Source organism: Petromyzon marinus, chromosome 61 (assembly GCF_048934315.1).
Source record: "Petromyzon marinus isolate PM22_M1 ecotype Great Lakes invasive population chromosome 61, UKy_Petmar_22M1.pri1.0, whole genome shotgun sequence".
In the NCBI taxonomy this organism is placed as follows: Eukaryota; Metazoa; Chordata; class Hyperoartia; order Petromyzontiformes; family Petromyzontidae; genus Petromyzon; species Petromyzon marinus.
The window spans coordinates 11,998,811-12,016,933 of record NC_133727.1 but is presented as its reverse complement, the minus strand read 5'-3'; the positions used below and the strand labels follow the sequence as shown (position 1 = coordinate 12,016,933).

The 18,123-nt window shown below is 54.5% G+C and overlaps 1 protein-coding gene across 5 annotated transcripts in view; it reads right to left on the bottom strand.

The window, feature by feature from the left end:
• LOC116955769 (phospholipid-transporting ATPase IA-like) overlaps positions 1-18,123 on the bottom strand; it is a 139,629-nt gene that overhangs the window by 15,979 nt on the left and 105,527 nt on the right. For 4 of the 5 annotated variants that reach the window (XM_032977085.2, XM_032977084.2, XM_076053573.1 and 1 more), the window contains exons 24-33: positions 13,497-13,561; positions 10,420-10,592; positions 9,957-10,143; positions 8,719-8,829; positions 8,112-8,186; positions 7,596-7,718; positions 6,610-6,688; positions 2,966-3,027; positions 1,929-1,985; positions 813-920 (exon numbers count right to left, since the gene is read on the bottom strand). In XM_032977085.2, the coding sequence (XP_032832976.1) occupies positions 813-920; positions 1,929-1,985; positions 2,966-3,027; positions 6,610-6,688; positions 7,596-7,718; positions 8,112-8,186; positions 8,719-8,829; positions 9,957-10,143; positions 10,420-10,592; positions 13,497-13,561 (1,040 nt within the window). Of the gene's footprint in view, positions 1-2; positions 921-1,928; positions 1,986-2,965; positions 3,028-6,609; positions 6,689-7,595; positions 7,719-8,111; positions 8,187-8,718; positions 8,830-9,956; positions 10,144-10,419; positions 10,593-13,496; positions 13,562-18,123 lie in introns of those variants that run through there. The other variant, XM_076053575.1, reaches the window with a different exon arrangement.

The window sequence follows — 18,123 nt, the reverse complement described above, 5'->3', positions numbered from 1 at the left end:
CCCAGTCAGAACAGAAACAGCAGCAGCAGCAGTTGCATCACGCACGCCCCCACGCACGCAGCAATCCGTTCCCAAGAAGGGTCATTGCCCGAAACATCACCTATAGGATATTATATTTCCTTTTAAGGCCACAGCGTGGCTGGTGAACATGCGATGCTGCTGCGTTGGCAGCAGCATCGCTACCGGAAAATTCACCGATATGTTCCGGGTAACTTTCACATCGCAGAGACGTTCACCTATCCGACAGGTCCACCTCAAGTCTCCAGCGAGTGGGACAAGCAGTGCTGTACAGCACAGGCACCCCCTCACTCTACGTGGTAGCGGTAGTCGTAGTAGTAGACGCCTTGCAAGACAAAGGCGCCCTGCCGAGTAGCACACACAGCACAAACAACGTTGTATCACGTCGGACCACGGTGCTCAAGTAGTAACTCATTAAATCTTGACTTACAGCTTTTGTGACTGCAGCAAATCATATTCTTGGGTCTTTCGGTAAAGTCACGTAGATAGGTTCAAAGAAAATAACAAAAAAAACTACGATATTTTGATCGCAACGCAAGCAATCGTCATCAGGAAAAAAAAGGTCATAGTTTTTGGTAATTTTCTTTGAACCTATCTATGTGACTTTACCGAAAGACCCAAAAATATAGGAACTCATTTACACGTTTTGTTCACGTGACAAACCTTACTAACCTGGCTTTTACGTGATCTGACCCAAAACACTTTATTAGGAATAATGCCATTACCTCGGTCAAAACGACCGCTGCTAATTTTAACCCAGATGTGAGGATGACGATTGTGACGATGTCCCTTACCTGGCCGCTCATGTCGGGAGCAAGTGGGATGGCCGGCCACAGCAGGGAGTAGATGCCGAAAAAGACGACCCACAGGGCGATGCTGCCCCACACGGCGATGTGGCTCAGCTGGGGACACAAGGAGGAGATGGTGTCACTCTCACCCCCAGCCAGGGGGTGAGCATGACACTCACGGTGCCACGCGGCTCCCCACCACGCTCATCATTAAAGCGTTGTCCTTTCCGTGCAGTGCTTCCATTGAGCTGGCCATGTGGAGCTAATAGACTAGGACGGCTGATCTGCAGCACTAAAGCCGTGCTGCTGCCACTGCTGTACGTGTCGGATTCATTGGGTTTATCACCCAATTCAACGGGGCAGTTCAACCTGTGTAGGCCCCAGGCCTTCCTCTTTAGGGTTTACGTACAAATGGGTGAGTCCAGGGGTCGGCAACCTGCGGCTCTTTAAACATTTCCTGTTCCGATGACGTACGCAGACGTACGTACATGTGTGTGTGTATGTCCACACACACATGTAAGTGTGTATGTACACACACATGTACACACACATGTACGCACGTGTACGTACATGAACGTACACGTGTGCACGTCATCAGTTTTTCTTCCGATTCTGTTACGATGACGTCCACGTACGGAATCGGAAGAAAAACTAAAATAGAATAACTTTGTCGGTACCGAGGCTCCCACAAGGCCATGCGGAAGGGCGTGCGGCACAGTTTGGCGCAGTTATCATAGAACGGCGGTGGTCGTGTCGCCACGGTTCCCCGCGGTGGTTAACAACGTCTTTAAAACCAATGGCGTTGCTGCTACGCCTCTCTAAGTAAAATGAACGCCGAGCTGTTTGCCGAACGCTGAGCCGCTGATGGCAGAGTTCCAGTGCAGATGGCGGCAATGCTGACAAATGACCTGGGATTACAGGCAGCAGGCAACAGTAACATCACACCCGGCTTGAGAAAATCTGGCAGCACCCTACTGAAAACGCCTCTTGAGCCTCAAGTGAGGCTTTACTGGCTAGACACGTGCACACTCATCGTAACAACAACACCACCGACGGGGGTGACGACGGCGGTAGCTACACAGTACCGAGGTGGGAAAGCATGAGAAGAAAGACGTCACTCACCCTGGTCCACGCTGTGGTCTCCAGGCCGGCTTTCAAGCAAACTGTGATCACCACCAGCTGGAACACAGCAGCAGGAGCAGAAGGATTTTGGCAACGTTTTGACCCCTAAAGCAGTGTACACACGACCTATTCGATTTCAACTGATCTTTAAATGTGAACCGCATATCACACGATGCGCGTCACACGGAGCGTGTGATATGGCGCGTGTTATACGAGTAATGCACCCGCAGTATTAATTGGTGCGGCCGTCAGAGTCGAACGGCGAGCGCCCTTGCGACGAGCGGCAAGCGAACGTGCCGCCGCTCGGCAACGCGGTCGTCCAAACCGGCGGAGGGGCTTGGCCGTACGTCACCACGAGACGCGGCCTTGCCGGGGTGCGAACTCGTGACCTTCCGACCACGAGCCGTGTGCGGGCCCCATTTCACACGCACTCATCCGTGTGGAGGCGAGGCTGACGGCAAACAACGTAGCCGCAATTGGCCAAACACCCTAAAGCCGGAGGATGACCCGCGACTCTCTTAATACAAACCTACATTGGGATCATGTGCGGCATTGTGGCAAGACCCTCCCGAGTCTTGAGACCCGCCGAGGCTCACGGCAATGGCGAGGGGTTTTTGACGAGCACATTCACCGCGCACATGCCACTCACCGCACGCTCACCGCACATTCACCGCGCACATGCCACCCACCGCACGCTCACCGTGCACATGCCACTCACTGCACGCTCACCGCACATTCACCGCGCACATGCCACTCAGCACGCTCACCGCACATTCACCGCGCATATGCCACTCACTGCACGTTCACCGCACACTCACCGCGCGCGTGCCGCTCACCGCACATTCACCGCGCGCGTGCCACTCACCGCGCGCGTGCCACTTACCGCACGCTCACCGCACATTCACCACGCACATGCCACTCACTGCACGCTCACCGGACATTCACCGTGCACATGTCACTCACCGCACGCTCACCGCACATTCACCGCGCGCGTGCCACTCACCTCACCATGCGCATAAAACTCAGTGCACACTCACCGTGTAAACAATGTTGCCCAGGAAGAGGTAATCTGGAGTATTTCCGCTTGAAAACAAAATATCTAGACGAGAAACAAAGGGCACGACACGGCGGGGGTGTCTCAGTGTTACTCGGTTCTTGTGCGTGCCGGAAGCACCGCACTCGGGAGTGAGACACCCAACGTGGAGGCGTGCTACCCACTGCCATGACAACAGAGAGAGAATTTTGATTTAAAGCTTTCGTGACTGCAGCGATTCATATTCTTGGTTCTTTCGGTAAAGTCACGTTGAAGGGAAACAATAAAATAAAAATATAAATATAAAACAAAAAACTTCTCACGACGTTTGGACAGCATCAAGAGAGAGAGAGGCCTTCAGGAGAGAGAGAGAGGCCTTCAGGAGAGAGAGAGGCCTTCAGGAGAGAGAGGCCTTCAGGAGAGAGGCCATCAGGAGAGAGAGAGGCCTTCAGGAGAGAGAGAGGCCTTCAGGAGAGAGAGGCCTTCAGGAGAGAGAGAGGCTATCAGGAGAGAGAGAGGCCTTCAGGAGAGAGCGAGGCCTTCAGGAGAGCGAGAGGCCTTCAGGAGAGCGAGAGGCCTTCAGGAGAGAGGCCTTTCAGGAGAGAGTGGCCTTCAGGAGAGAGAGAGGCCATCAGGAGAGAGAGGCCTTCAGGAGAGAGAGAGGCCTTCAGGAGAGAGAGGCCTTCAGGAGAGAGAGGCCTTCAGGAGAGAGGGGACTTCAAGAGAGAGAGAGGCCATCAGGAGAGAGAGGCCTTCAGGAGAGAGAGAGGCATTCAGGAGAGAGAGGCCTTCAGGAGAGAGAAAGGCCTTCAGGAGAGAGAGAGGCCATCAGGAGAGAGAGAGGCCTTCAGGAGAGAGAGAGGCCTTCAGGAGAGAGAGAGGCCATCAAGAGAGAGAGGCCATCAGGAGAGAGAGAGGCCTTCAGGAGAGAGGCCATCAGGAGAGAGCGAGGCCTTCAGGAGAGTGAGAGGCCTTCAGGAGAGAGCGGTCTTCAGGAGAGAGATAGGCCTTCAGGACAGAGAGGCCTTCAGGAGAGAGAGGCCTTCAGGAGAGAGAGGGCTTCAGGAGAGAGAGGCCATCAGGAGAGAGGCCTTCAGGAGAGAGAGAGGCCTTCAGGAGAGAGAGGCCTTCAGGAGAGAGAGAGGCCTTCAGGAGAGAGAGAGGCCATCAAGAGAGAGAGGCCTTCAGGAGAGAGAGGCCATCTGGAGAGAGAGAGGCCTTCAGGAGAGAGAGAGAGGCCTTCAGTAGAGAGAGGCCTTCAGGAGAGAGGCCTTCAGGAGAGAGAGGCCTTCAGGAGAGAGAGGCCTTCAGGAGAGAGAGAGAGGCCTTCAGGAGAGAGAGAGGCTTTCAGGAGAGAGAGAGGCCATCAGGAGAGAGGCCTTCAGGAGAGAGGCCATCAGGAGAGAGAGAGGCCTTCAGGACAGAGATAGGCCTTCAGAAGAGAGAGGCCTTCAGGAGAGAGAGAGGCCATCAGGAGAGAGAGAGGCCTTCAGGAGAGAGCGAGGCCTTCAGGAGAGCGAGAGGCCTTCAGGAGAGAGAGAGGCCTTCAGGAGAGAGAGGCCTTCAGGAGAGAGAGGCCATCAGGAGAGAGAGAGGCCTTCAGGAGAGAGAGGCCTTCAGGAGAGAGAGGTCTTCAGGAGAGAGAGGCCTTCAGGAGAGAGAGGCCTTCAGGAGAGAGGCCATCAGGAGAGAGAGATGCCTTCAGGAGAGAGAGAGGCATTCAGGAGAGAGAGGCCTTCAGGAGAGAGGCCTTCAGGAGAGAGAGGCCATCAGGAGAGAGGCCTTCAGGAGAGAGGCCTTCAGGAGAGAGAGGCCATCAAGAGAGAGAGGCCATCAGGAGAGAGAGAGGCCTTCAGGAGAGAGAGGCCTTCAAGAGAGAGCGAGGCCTTCAGGAGAGAGAGGCCTTCAGGAGAGAGAGAGGCCATCAGGAGAGAGAGAGGCTTTCAGGAGAGAGAGGCCTTCAGGAGAGAGAGGCCTTCAGGAGAGAGAGAGTCCTTCAGGAGAGAGAGAGGCCTTCAGGAGAGAGAGAGAGGCCATCAGGAGAGAGGCCTTCAGGAGAGAGAGGCCTTCAGGAGAGAGAGAGGCCTTCAGGAGAGAGAGGAGAGAGGCCTTCAGGAGAGAAAGGCCTTCAGGAGAGAGAGAGGCCTTCAGGAGAGAGAGGCCTTCAGGAGAGAGAGAGGCCTTCAGGAGAGAGAGAGGCCATCAGGAGAGAGAGGCCTTCAGGAGAGAGAGAGGCCTTCAGGACAGAGAGAGGCCATCAGGAGAGTGAGAGGCCTTCAGGAGAGAGAGAGGCCTTCAGGAGAGAGAGAGGCCTTCAGGAGAGAGAGAGGCCATCAGGAGAGAGAGAGGCCTTCAGGAGAGAGAGAGGCCTTCAGGAGAGAGAGAGGCCTTCAGGAGAGAGAGAGGCCTTCAGGAGAGAGAGAGGCCTTCAGGAGAGAGAGGCCATCAGGAGAGAGAGAGGCCTTCAGGAGAGAGAGGCCATCAGGAGAGAGAGGCCATCAGGAGAGAGAGGCCTTCAGGAGAGAGAGAGGCCTTCAGGAGAGAGAGAGGCCATCAGGAGAGAGAGAGGCCTTCAGGAGAGAGAGAGGCCTTCAGGAGAGAGAGGCCATCAGGAGAGAGAGAGGCCTTCAGGAGAGAGAGGCCTTCAGGAGAGAGAGAGGCCTTCAGGAGAGAGAGGCCTTCAGGAGAGAGAGGCCATCAGGAGAGAGAGGCCTTCAGGAGAGAGAGAGGCCTTCAGGAGAGAGAGAGAGGCCATCAGGAGAGAGAGGCCTTCAGGAGAGAGAGGCCTTCAGGAGAGAGAGAGGCCTTCAGGAGAGAGAGAGGCCTTCAGGAGAGAGAGAGGCCTTCAGGAGAGAGAGAGGCCATCAGGAGAGAGAGAGGCCTTCAGGAGAGAGAGAGAGGCCTTCAGGAGAGAGAGGCCTTCAGGAGAGAGAGAGGCCTTCAGGAGAGGCACCTGAAGCAGAGAGAGTGAGGTGTTGCTCTTCCTCATTCTCCGTTGAAGGCGCGCAGACCACGGTGGTTTGCTCCATTGTGTGGGTGGCACGGCCAAAGCTTGTCGGTGCTTATGAACGAGTGCTATGATGGTATGAGGACCGGCTGTCAATGCCCTGCTGAGAGCCTCTCCACACGCTGCTGACAGTGAGAGATTTGTATCCATACTTTACCGCGCTAGTCAGTGTAGGTTGGTGGAGGTGGAGGGGAGTGCACAGCAGCCTAACACCTCTGCCACCGCCGCCACCACCTCCACCGCCACCACCGCCGCCACAGGCATAGCGCGTACTGATTGCGCTACGTTAATGTTGTTGTTCTTAAAGTCTCACCTCTTCTCTGTCGCCCATTCTCTTCCTCTTCCCTCACCCCTCCACTCCTTCCCGTCCCTCCCCTGTAACCCTCTCGTGATCTCTAAGTACCCGTCTCTATCGCTGCTGTCCCTCGTTCCTCAACCCATGTAGCATGCCCCTGTCCACGACACCATTCAATTCTGTTGTCGTTTTGTCAGCGATATCAACCGCTTTGAGTGCTGGCGCTCTCTATGAATGTAAATCAGATTGTCGTTGTTGTCGTTGTTGTGACGGCAGGTTGAGTGGAGATAGGAACCGTCAAGAAGCGCGTCCTGGGGGCCGCAGTTTGCGCACCGCGTGACCTCACCGTGCTCGACGGCCTTGAGAGGGATCCAGAACAAGACGACGGAGTGGAAGAGGCCGTTGAGGCAGTGAATCCAGAAGATCTGAAGGGCACGAGACGAGGCGCGACGGTCAGTCGTCGCGCGACAGACAAGGTCGCCACGTTGGCCTGCGATGCGTCTCCCATGACTCGTAGAACCTTACTTTTTCCCAAACGGAGGCACTTATATATGTGTAGTGGGTTGTATGGAGATGGAGTCTTCTTAGGGGGCAACACGTATTTATTTAACAATAACACAGAGGGTCCCCAACACGAAGGGGTAATGGCCCCTTCTATCCAACAACCTAAGGAGGTACGGCCTCCGGGCTAACGTGCCCGGAGGCCGTATCTAACCACTGGGGCTAACCACTCTCAGCCCTCCGGCTAGCGGGACTTAGGGGAGGCTGACCCGACCCAGCCAAGGTCCTTGGGTCTCGACCACTGGCCCACTCAGACCCGGCCCTGAGAAGGATGTCGGTTTGGGGGATCCGACCCGACTCTTGGGTCTTCAGCTTGACGCGGACTGACTCGAGCCGCCGTGGGGTCCGGCTTTTATGGGGCTCCCAGGGTCACTCCGCCCCTGGCCACGCCCATCATCTGGAACATTCTGGAGGGACGTAGATTGTTGCGCAATCCCCCAGCCCCCACTGGGGGCCTGGGGTGTCCCCCTCTGTTTCCTAACCGCCCCCGAGATTGCCTGACCCACGAGTCCTACTTAGTACAGACCGGACCCGCTATTGCCCCCTGTTGGGCGCTGATGGGACTTACATGTTTAACCGTAGTGGTGGTGGCGTATTACGCCCGACAATTACCCACCACATTTTAATTACGTGATTATATACACACACATGTAAAAATAAAACAAAATTTACGAAATTGTGGGTGCATGAAGAGCAATAATATTTCTGGGGCTGTGAATGTTTGCGTCCCGGTCTCAGAGCGAGTGGTGCGAGCCGTGCTCCGTCCCTCACCCGGGAGTTGAACTCCTCTGCATTCTGCGATTGCTTGTAGAGCGCCGGGAATCGCAGCATGCTGTCCTGGCTACACGAGCGCTCGAAGATGCCCAGCACAAACGGAGGCAGCGCCGTGAACATCTGGAGGCAGTCGAAACAACGGTCGTGACAGTGAATATCTGGTGGCAGTCGAAACAACGGTCGTGACAGTGAATATCTGGAGGCAGTCGGAACAACGGTCGCAACGCGCGCATTACACAGAAGCTTGTCATCTGTGAAGAAGTGTGTATGCAGAAGATGCAAATAGTATTACGGTAGCAGAGGGTAGGAAAGTTGTTAGAAATTCACAATGGAATGTGGCAAGAATGTTTTATGGACGTAGCAAGAATGCTTTATGGACGTAGCGCAGGAGGTCGTGGTGGGTGGGACGTGGTGGGTGGGACGCGGTGTACGGGACGGAGGAGGATGGGGCCAGCGACTGGGAGGTAGCGATGAGTGGGACTGCGGCCGCTCGCTCGCAAGCTCCTCGCTCACCACATTGTAGAGGCCGATGGTCCAGCGCTCAAACAGGATCTGGCCCGAAAATCCATTGGTGAAGGCAAACCAGAGCTTCACGCGGACAGGAGCGTAGGGAAACGACACGCGCAACAGACACAGCTAGGACAGCGGCCAAGGTACGCCCTCTCTCGCTCGCTCTCCATTCAACATGCACTTGGACGGGCAGGTCGAGTCACGGGCGGCTAACACCCACACTCACACCCAGGATCTCAGCTCGATGCTCTGACCCCTGCGCTACTTATCAAAAACATCTTCCATCAAGCACAGACCAATACGCCACTGCAGACTCAAGTTATAGACGACCACCGCACCACCACCGCCACACAACCACTACCACTGCTCCCTCTACAGCATCATCTCCACACAACCACGACCACCGATCACTCTACAGCATCACCACCACAAAACCACTACCACCGATCACTCAAGAGGATCACCGCCAAACAACCACAACCAACAATCCATAACATAACAAGCGATTCGCCACAAGACCTTTCCATTCAAATCCCGCCAGCCTCACGGCCATCTCCTCTAAAGTGTGGCCACCGCAAGGGCGTTGCTGCGGGCGCCCGGGGCGGCACACCTCGATGATGTAGAGCACCACGTTCTTGTAGAAGGAGTACAGGATGCACTTGGCGACGCGCGTGTAGCTCCAAGCCCCGTGCACCAGCAGCAGCTTCTTCAGGTGGCAGAACTGTGACACGCCCACATCGCAGACACCACCAGAGCTGTGACACGCCCACATCGCAGACACCACCAGGGCTGTGACACGCCCACAACGCAGACACCACCAGAACTGTGACACGCGCACAACGCAGACACCACCAGGGCTGTGACACGCGCACAACGCAGACACCACCAGGGCTGTGACACGCGCACAACGCAGACACCACCAGGGCTGTGACACGCGCACAACGCAGACACCACCAGGGCTGTGACACGCGCACAATGCAGACACCACCAGGGCTGTGACACGCCCACAACGCAGACACCACCAGAGCTGTGACACGCGCACAACGCAGACACCACCAGGGCTGTGACACACGCACAACGCAGACACCACCAGAGCTGTGACACGCGCACAACGCAGACACCACCAGAGCTGTCGTGAGTGGCTGGAGTGGGTCGGTGAGTGGCTGGAGTAAGAACCGGGACTGGGTGTTTCGCTGCTACAACGGGAACCGAATTATAACTCTCGCCGAGTCTGTGCTGCACCAGGCACCCTTAGTCAGATCGTGGAGGTCGTGGCAACGGCGACCGTAGTCTAAACTAAACTATTTCTTTATCTTACCAGGTAAGGCCCATTGAGCAGTGTAGCACTCTTTCCGAAGCGACCTCAATGGTAGCTCAATGAAGTGACTTATCACGTGGAAAGTTATAGGAGCCAAATTCTCTAAACGAGAGAAAAACCAAAGGACCAAAGGGAGAGAGACACGCAAACTTCATATATACAGCAGCAGGCTTCAGGGTCGGGATCGAACCCACGATCTCCTGTGTACCAGGTGAAGTTGTTAATATCTTGCCACTGAGAGAGAGAGATATGCAAACTCCAAATATACAGCAGCAGGCACCAGGATCGGGATCGAACCCACGACCTCCTGCACACCAGGCGAGGGAGTTAACATCTCACCACAGAGAGAGACATGCAAACTCCAAATATACAGCAACAGGCGTCAGGGTCGGGATCAAACCCACGACCTCCTGTATACCAGGCGAGGCAGTTAACATCTTGGCAACGCGGCGCCCCGCAACCGTAGTAGCGGCATTCAAGTAACGAGGTGGTAACCGACTGCCGGCGAGCGATCGAGCGAGCGACGCCACCTGCGCGATGGAGTAGTCAGAGGAGTTGACGGCCTGCAGGCCCTCGTTGCCGCTGATGCCGACGCCGACGTGCGCCGTCTTGATCATGCCCACGTCGTTGGCGCCGTCGCCCACGGCCAGCGTGATGGCCGCGCGGACCTTCTTCTTCACCGCGTCCACAATCTCCGACTTCTGCAGCGGCGACACGCTGCGGCACGCACGCGGGACACGAAGAGAGCGGGGCGGGCGGGCGGGGGGGGGCCCCGTTAGGAGGCGAGGTTCTCGCAACCCCCAAAGGGACGCGGCGCTCGTAACCCTATTCCGCCGGCACGCCGAGCCACGTGATGCCAGCCTGGGGCCCTCGCGGTACGGGTGTATTATCCGCTGGCGCACCTGAGCCGAGCCGCAGCTGGGCCCTCGTGACGCGAGTGTGGTTTTCCCACCGGCTATTCGCCGTGCCGAGGTGGCGCCGCCCGAGCCTCACCGACAGCAGATGACGGCTCGGCAGGAGAGCGCCAGCTGCAGGAAGTCGTTGCGCAGCTCGGGGTCGAGGGCGTAGACGAGAGACTTGCCGTCCACGATGAGCGCCAAGTCGTTCTCGCGGTTCACCTGCTCGCCAAGATCCTCCAGCTGCGCCGTCAGCTCGGCGCGCGTCGCCTGCACGAGGTGTGACGCACGGCGCTGTGACGGTGTGACGTGTGATGGCGTGATGGTGTGACATAAGGAACTATGACAGGGTGACGGTGTGACAGGGTGACGGTGTGACAGGGTGACGGTGTGACGGTGTGACAGTGTGACGGTGTGACAGGGTGACGGTGTGACAGGGTGACGGTGTGACAGGGTGAAGGTGTGACGGTGTGACAGGGTGACGGTGTGACAGGGTGAAGGTGTGACAGGGTGACGGTGTGACGGTGTGACAGGGTGATGGTGTGACAGGGTGATGGTGTGACAGGGTGACGGTGTGACAGGGTGAAGGTGTGACGGTGTGACAGGGTGACGGTGTGACAGGGTGACGGTGTGACGGTGTGACAGGGTGACGGTGTGACAGGGTGACGGTGTGACAGGGTGACGGTGTGACAGGGTGACGGTGTGACGGTGTGACAGGGTGATGGTGTGACGGTGTGACAGGGTGGCGGTGTGACAGGGTGACGGTGTAACGGTGTGGCAGGGTGACGGTGTGACAGGGTGACGGTGTGACAGGGTGACGATGTGACAGCGTGACGGTGTGACGGTGTGACAGGGTAACGGTGTCAAAGGGTGATGGTGTGACGGTGTGACGGTGTGACAGGGTGACGGTGTGACAGGGTGACGATGTGACGGTGTGACAGTGTGACAGTGTGACAGGGTGACGGTGTGACAGGGTGACGATGTGACAGGGTGATGGTGTGACGGTGTGACAGTGTGACGGTGTGATGGTGTGACAGGGTGACGATGTGACGGTGTGACAGTGTGACAGTGTGACAGGGTGACGGTGTGACGGTGTGACAGGGTGACGGTGTGACGGTGTGACGGTGTGACAGGGTGACGATGTGACAGGGTGATGGTGTGACGGTATGACAGGGTGACGGTGTGACGGTGTGACAGGGTGACGATGTGACAGGGTGATGGTGTGACGGTATGACAGGGTGACGGTGTGACGGTGTGACAGGGTGACGGTGTGACAGGGTGACGGTGTGACAGCGTGACGCTGTGACAGGGTGACGGTGTGACGGTGTGACAGGGTGACGGTGTGACGGTGTGACAGGGTGACGGTGTGACAGGGTGACGGTGTGACGGTGTGATAGGGTGACGGTGTGACGGTGTGGCAGGGTGACGGTGTGACAGGGTGACGGTGTGACAGGGTGACGATGTGACAGCGTGACGGTGTGACAGCGTGACGGTGTGACGGTGTGACAGGGTAACGGTGTCAAAGGGTGATGGTGTGACGGTGTGACAGTGTGACGGTGTGACGGTGTGACAGGGTGACGATGTGACGGTGTGACAGTGTGACAGTGTGACAGGGTGACGGTGTGACGGTGTGACAGGGTGACGGTGTGACGGTGTGACGGTGTGACAGGGTGATGATGTGACAGGGTGATGGTGTGATGGTATGACAGGGTGACGGTGTGACGCTGTGACAGGGTGATGGTGTGACAGGGTGACGGTGTGACAGGGTGACGGTGTGACAAGGTGATGGTGTGACAGGGTGATCGTGTGACAGGGTGACGGTGTGACAGGGTGACGGTGTGACAGGGTGACGGTGTGACGGTGTGACAGGGTGACGATGTGACAGCGTGACGGTGTGACAGGGTGACGGTGTGACAGGGTGATGGTGTGACGGTATGACAGGGTGACGGTGTGACAGGGTGACGGTGTGACAGGGTGACGGTGTGACAGTGTGACAGGGTGACGGTGTGACAGGGTGACGGTGTGACGGTGTGACAGGGTGACGGTGTGACAGCGTGACAGTGTGAAGGTGTCACAGGGTGACGGTGTGACAGGGTGACGGTGTGACAGGGTGACGGTGTGACAGGGTGACAGGGTGACGATGTGACAACGTGACGGTGTGACAGGGTGATGGTGTGACAGGGTGATGGTGTGACAGGGTGACGGTGTGACGGTGTGACAGGGTGACGATGTGACAGCGTGACGGTGTGACAGGGTGACGGTGTGACAGGGTGATGGTGTGACGGTATGACAGGGTGACGGTGTGACAGGGTGACGGTGTGACAGGGTGACGGTGTGACAGTGTGACAGGGTGACGGTGTGACAGGGTGACGGTGTGACGGTGTGACAGGGTGACGGTGTGACAGCGTGACAGTGTGAAGGTGTCACAGGGTGACGGTGTGACAGGGTGACGGTGTGACAGGGTGACGGTGTGACAGGGTGACAGGATGACGGTGTGACAGGGTGACGGTGTGACGGTGTGACAGGGTGACGATGTGACAACGTGACGGTGTGACAGGGTGATGGTGTGACAGGGTGATGGTGTGACGGTGTGACAGGGTGACGGTGTGACAGGGTGACGGTGTGACGGTATGACAGGGTGATGGTGTGACAGGGTGATGGTGTGATGGTGTGACAGGGTGACGGTATGACAGGGTGACGGTGTGACAGGGTGACGGTGTGACGGTGTGACAGGGTGACGGTGTGACGGTGTGACGATTTGACGGTATTACTGTGTGACAGGGTGAGGGTGTGACAAGGTGACTGGGTGACGGTGTAATGGTGTGATGGCGTTGGTAATAATGGTGGTGTTGGTGGTGTTCATGGTGGTGTTGGTGATTATAGTGTTGATGGTGATGGTGGTGTTGATGGTGATGGTGGTGTTGATGGTGATGGTGGTGTTGATTGTGGTGTTGATGGTGGTGTTGATGGTGGTGATGATAGTGTTGATGCTGGTGGTGATGATGATGATGGTGGTTGTGATGGTGTTGGTGGTGATGGTCGTGATGGTGGTGTTGGCGGTATTGATGATGTTGATGACGGTGGTGGTGATGGTGGTGTTGATGATGGTGGCAACAATGGTATTAGCGGTAGTATCAATAAAGGTGAAGGTGGTGATAACGACGATGGGCTCACATCCTTGGAACTCTCGTTGATGATGACGAGGCCCATGTCCTGGTTAAGCAGGCGGGTAGAGTAACCTGTGGCACACACAGGCTGGGGATTACGCTCTTGCCGTGTCAGCGGTGAGCGCACCGGCAGCGTTCACCAGGGTGGCCGCTGGCCTCCAAGCACCAAACCTTCACCAAACCTTCGCCAAACCTTCACCAAACCTTCAACAAACCTTCAACAAACCCTCACTAAACCTTCACCAAACCTTCACCAAACCGTCACTAACCTTCAACAAACCTTCAACAAACCTTCAACAAACCCTCACTAAACCTTCACCAAACCTTCACCAAACCGTCACTAACGGTCAACAAACCTTCGCCAAACCTTCAACAAACCCTCACCAAACTCTCACCAAACCTTCACCAAACCTTAACCAAACCTTCACCAAACCTTCGCCAAACCTTCAACAAACCTTCAATAAACCCTCACTAAACCTTCACCAAACCTTTGCCAAACCTTCAACAAACCTTCAACAAACCTTCACCAAACCCTCACCAAACCTTCACCAGACCTTCGCCAAACCTTCAACAAACCTTCAATAAACCCTCACTAAACCTTCACCAAACCTTTGCCAAACCTTCAACAAACCTTCAACAAACCTTCACCAAACCCTCACCAAACCTTCACCAGACCTTCAACAAACCGTCACTAACCTTCAACAAACCTTAACCAAATCTTCGCCAAACCTTCAACAAAGCTTCACCAAACCCTCACTAAACCTTCACCAAACCGTCACTAACCTTCAACAAACCTTCACCAAACCTTCACCAAACCTTCAACAAACCGTCACTAACCTTCAACAAACCTTCAACAAACCTTCACCAGACCTTCAACAAACCGTCACTAACCTTCAACAAACCTTAACCAAATCTTCGCCAAACCTTCAGCAAACCTTCACCAAACCCTCAATAAACCTTCACCAAACCGTCACTAACCTTCAACAAACCTTCAACAAACCTTCACCAAACCTTCAACAAACCTTCAACAAACCCTCACCAAACCTTCACCAAACCTTTAACAAACCGTCACTAACCTTCATCAAACGTTCAACAAACCTTCAACAAACCCTCACCAAACCTTCACCAAACCTTCAACAAACCGTCACTAACCTTCAACAAACGTTCAACAAACCTTCAACAAACCCTCACTAAACCTTCACCAAACCATCAACAAACCCTCACCAAACCTTAACCAAACCTTCACCAAACCCTCACTAAACCTTCACCAAACCTTCACCAAACTCGCTCACGCTCGACCAGGTCTGACCCCTGCGGGGAGACTTCATGATACCATCTCATCTTATCTGATGTAATATAATTGTTTACATAGCAGTGCAAGACACTGCTGTGTAAACAATTATAATATTGTGCGTAAGCCGATAGTACAGAAGGTGGTGTAGTTATAGGTCGAAGTATGGAGAACAGGCGGGAGTGGTTATGGAGGGGTTTGGGTAGTGGTAGTGATAGTGGTAGGGGTAGTGATAGAGGTAGTGATAGGGGTAGTGATAGTGGTAGGGGTAGTGATAGGGGTAGTGATAGGGGTAGTGATAGGGGTAGGGATAGTGATTGGGGTAGTGATAGGGGTAGTGATAGTGGTAGTGATAGTGTTAGTGATAGGGGTAGTGATAGGGGTAGTGATAGGGGTAGTGCTAGGGGTAGTGATAGGGATAGTGATAGGGGTAGTGATAGGGGTAGTGATAGTGATAGGGTTAGTGATAGGGGTAGTGATAGGGGTAGAGCTAGGGGTAGTGATAGGGATAGTGATAGGGGAAGTGATAGGGGTAGTGATAGGGGTAGTGATAGGGGGTAGGGGTAGTGAGTAGTGATAGGGGTAGTGATAGGGGTAGTGATAGTGGTAGTGATATGGGTAGTGATAGGGGTAGTGATAGTGGTAGTGATAGTGGTAGTGATAGGGGTAGTGGTAGGGGTAGTGGTAGGGGTAGTGATAGACGTAGTGATAGTGGTAGCGATAAGGGTAGCAATAGGGGAAGCGATAGGGGTAGCGGTAGTGATAGGGGAAGTGATAGTGGTAGTGATAGGGGTAGTGGTAGGGAGAGTGGTAGGGGTAGCGCTAGGGGTAGCGATAGGGGTAGCGGTAGGGGTAGCTGCAGGGGTAGTGGTAGTGATAGTGGTAGTGATAGGGGTAGTGATAGCGGTAGTGATAGGGGTAGTGATAGGGGTAGTGATAGGTGTAGGGGTAGTGATAGGGGTAGTGATAGGTGTAGGGGTAGTGATAGGGGTAGTGATAGGTGTAGGGGTAGTGATAGGGGTAGTGATAGGTGTAGGGGTAGTGATAGGGGTAGTGATAGGTGTAGGGGTAGTAATAAGGGTAGGCCTGCTCGTAGCTAGAGGGCAGTGGCAGGACGATGATGGGCAAGGGGAGAATAGATGGGGGTTGTGGTAAGGGTGGAACGGAAGCTGCAGGTTGTTGTAGTGAAGATAATCGCTCTGTGTGGTGCAGGGGGAGTTGGTTCCGGTGGAGGGGAGTGAGAGGGGAGCGAGAGGGGAGAGAGAGGGGAGAGAGGGGGGAGCGAGGGGGGAGAGAGAGTGGAGAGAGGAGAACGCGCTTCGTTTGAGCTCCCCGTTGTAACTTTATAAATCTAACATACCCTCTTCTAATTAATTTCTTTTCTTCAAATTTTTATTCATCAGGAGTAAGTATTCTGCCTTTTGCACACACAAGTAGTATTTTTTGTGTGTTGCTCATTTTTCTTTACTGTTTTTTAAACTAAACAGTTTCAGGGTGAGGCCAAAGCCTTTTGAAACACGGTGGTGTTTCTTAGGCGATGGGCTCAATCCCATAGCGAATTAAAGCATCGTTTTCATACTTTACAGCTATTTTTTATACTCTACTTATTGTTCCTTTATTCTTCTGCTTATGTTTTTAATCTCAGTTTACGAATCTCAAACTATTTGAGATTTGTTAAAACTTACATTTTGTGTGAGCCACGTGGAGGTATCCACACTGTAGCGCAGAAATCTAAGGCCACAAAAGCAATTGTTTACTTTGAGGCTAAAGCAATCTATTAGTTAATGATTCCCTAACACACTGCGTTTTTTTGTTTGCCTCCACGAGTGTGCAAGGACTGTAAGTAATATTTATTTAACGATGAGTGAATGTATTTAATAAACACATTTTTCCCTTAAATAGATGTTTGCAAAATACATTCATTTATTTAACACGCAAATTTATTATTAGATATCACTATCAAATTATTTTTTCATTTACTGCTTCATAATTTATTCAATAAAAATAGTTTATTGAATAAATAAATATATCTCTTTCCTTTCTTTTTTTCCTTTCATTAGTTTCTTAAACGAGGATTCTTTATTCATCCTCAGTTTACATTCTCTCAAGGGGAGCTCTGTACAGAAGCGCAGCACCACAGTCAGGTAGAAATTGAAGGCAGCAGGAACAAAATGGCCACCTACGCAAAGGTCGCAGCTGCCAATCTGCGTGGAGTCACGAGGCCCCCCACTAGGGCCTCTGCTCCAAGGCCAACCCCCCCGAGCGCGCAGCGACCCCTGCCTCTGCGCGAGAACGGCATCCGCTGTTACGCCTCGAGTTCCGTCACGATCGAGACGTACGTCGAGGCCCTGGCCACCATCGTCCCGCCAGCCACCATCACCCACGCCCCGAAGGTCAGCGGGAAAGCCGTCTTCTTCCTGACGACGAAGAAAGTGGCCGATGCGGCCGTCGAGAAGGGGATGACCGTGGGGGGACTCCACGTCCAGCTGGAACCCATCGCTTCGGTGGCGGCGCGAATAGTCGTTTCGAACGTGCCGCCCAACATCCCCGACAAGGCCGTGTTGGAGCACGTGTCCAAGCTGGGCACCATCGTGGTGCCAGTACGTGCCCTGGCACTGGGGTGCAGAAACCCTGCTCTCAATCACATTTTATCTTTCAAGAGGCAGGTGCACGTCCTGCTGACTCCCGGACAGCAGGAAGAGGGCTCGTTTGTCATTGTCAATGCAGGCATTGCCCATAGACTGTTTTATGCCAAAGATTCCATCAGATGCAATCTTTGCAAAGAAGAGGGGCACTTCCGAAGGGATTGCCCTAAACCGACGACGGCGAGGGTCGGAGAAAAGAGCGGGGAGGAGGGAGGCAGAGCAAGGGGGGCAAAGCAGCAAGAGCCCCCATTACAACAAGCCCCCCAACAGCCCACACCGGACCCGCCAGCCACGCAGCCTCCTACACCTGAAGTCGTGGCCCCAACTTCGCCGCCTCAAGCGACAAATTGCAAGAGGAAGAATACAGAAGGACCCGGATCTAAAGGGTCAGATTCAGAGGAGGAACCCCTCCCAGACCTCGAACAGGAAGAAGCGGTGAAACCCCCCACACCAGGGGAGGAAGCAGAACAGCTGCCAGCAGAAGTCGACCATCATCAGAGACTTCTACGGCAGCCTGTTCTCCCCTGAAGAAACATCGGAACCAGCCCAGGCGGAGGCATGGAGTGGTCTACCCACCCTGGGGGAAGACGGGAAAGAGCTGCTAGAGCAAAAGCTCACCAGGACTGACCTTGACGCAGCTGTAAGAGGACTGGCCCCAAATAAATCCTCAGGGTTAGACGGCCTAACAGGGGAATTTT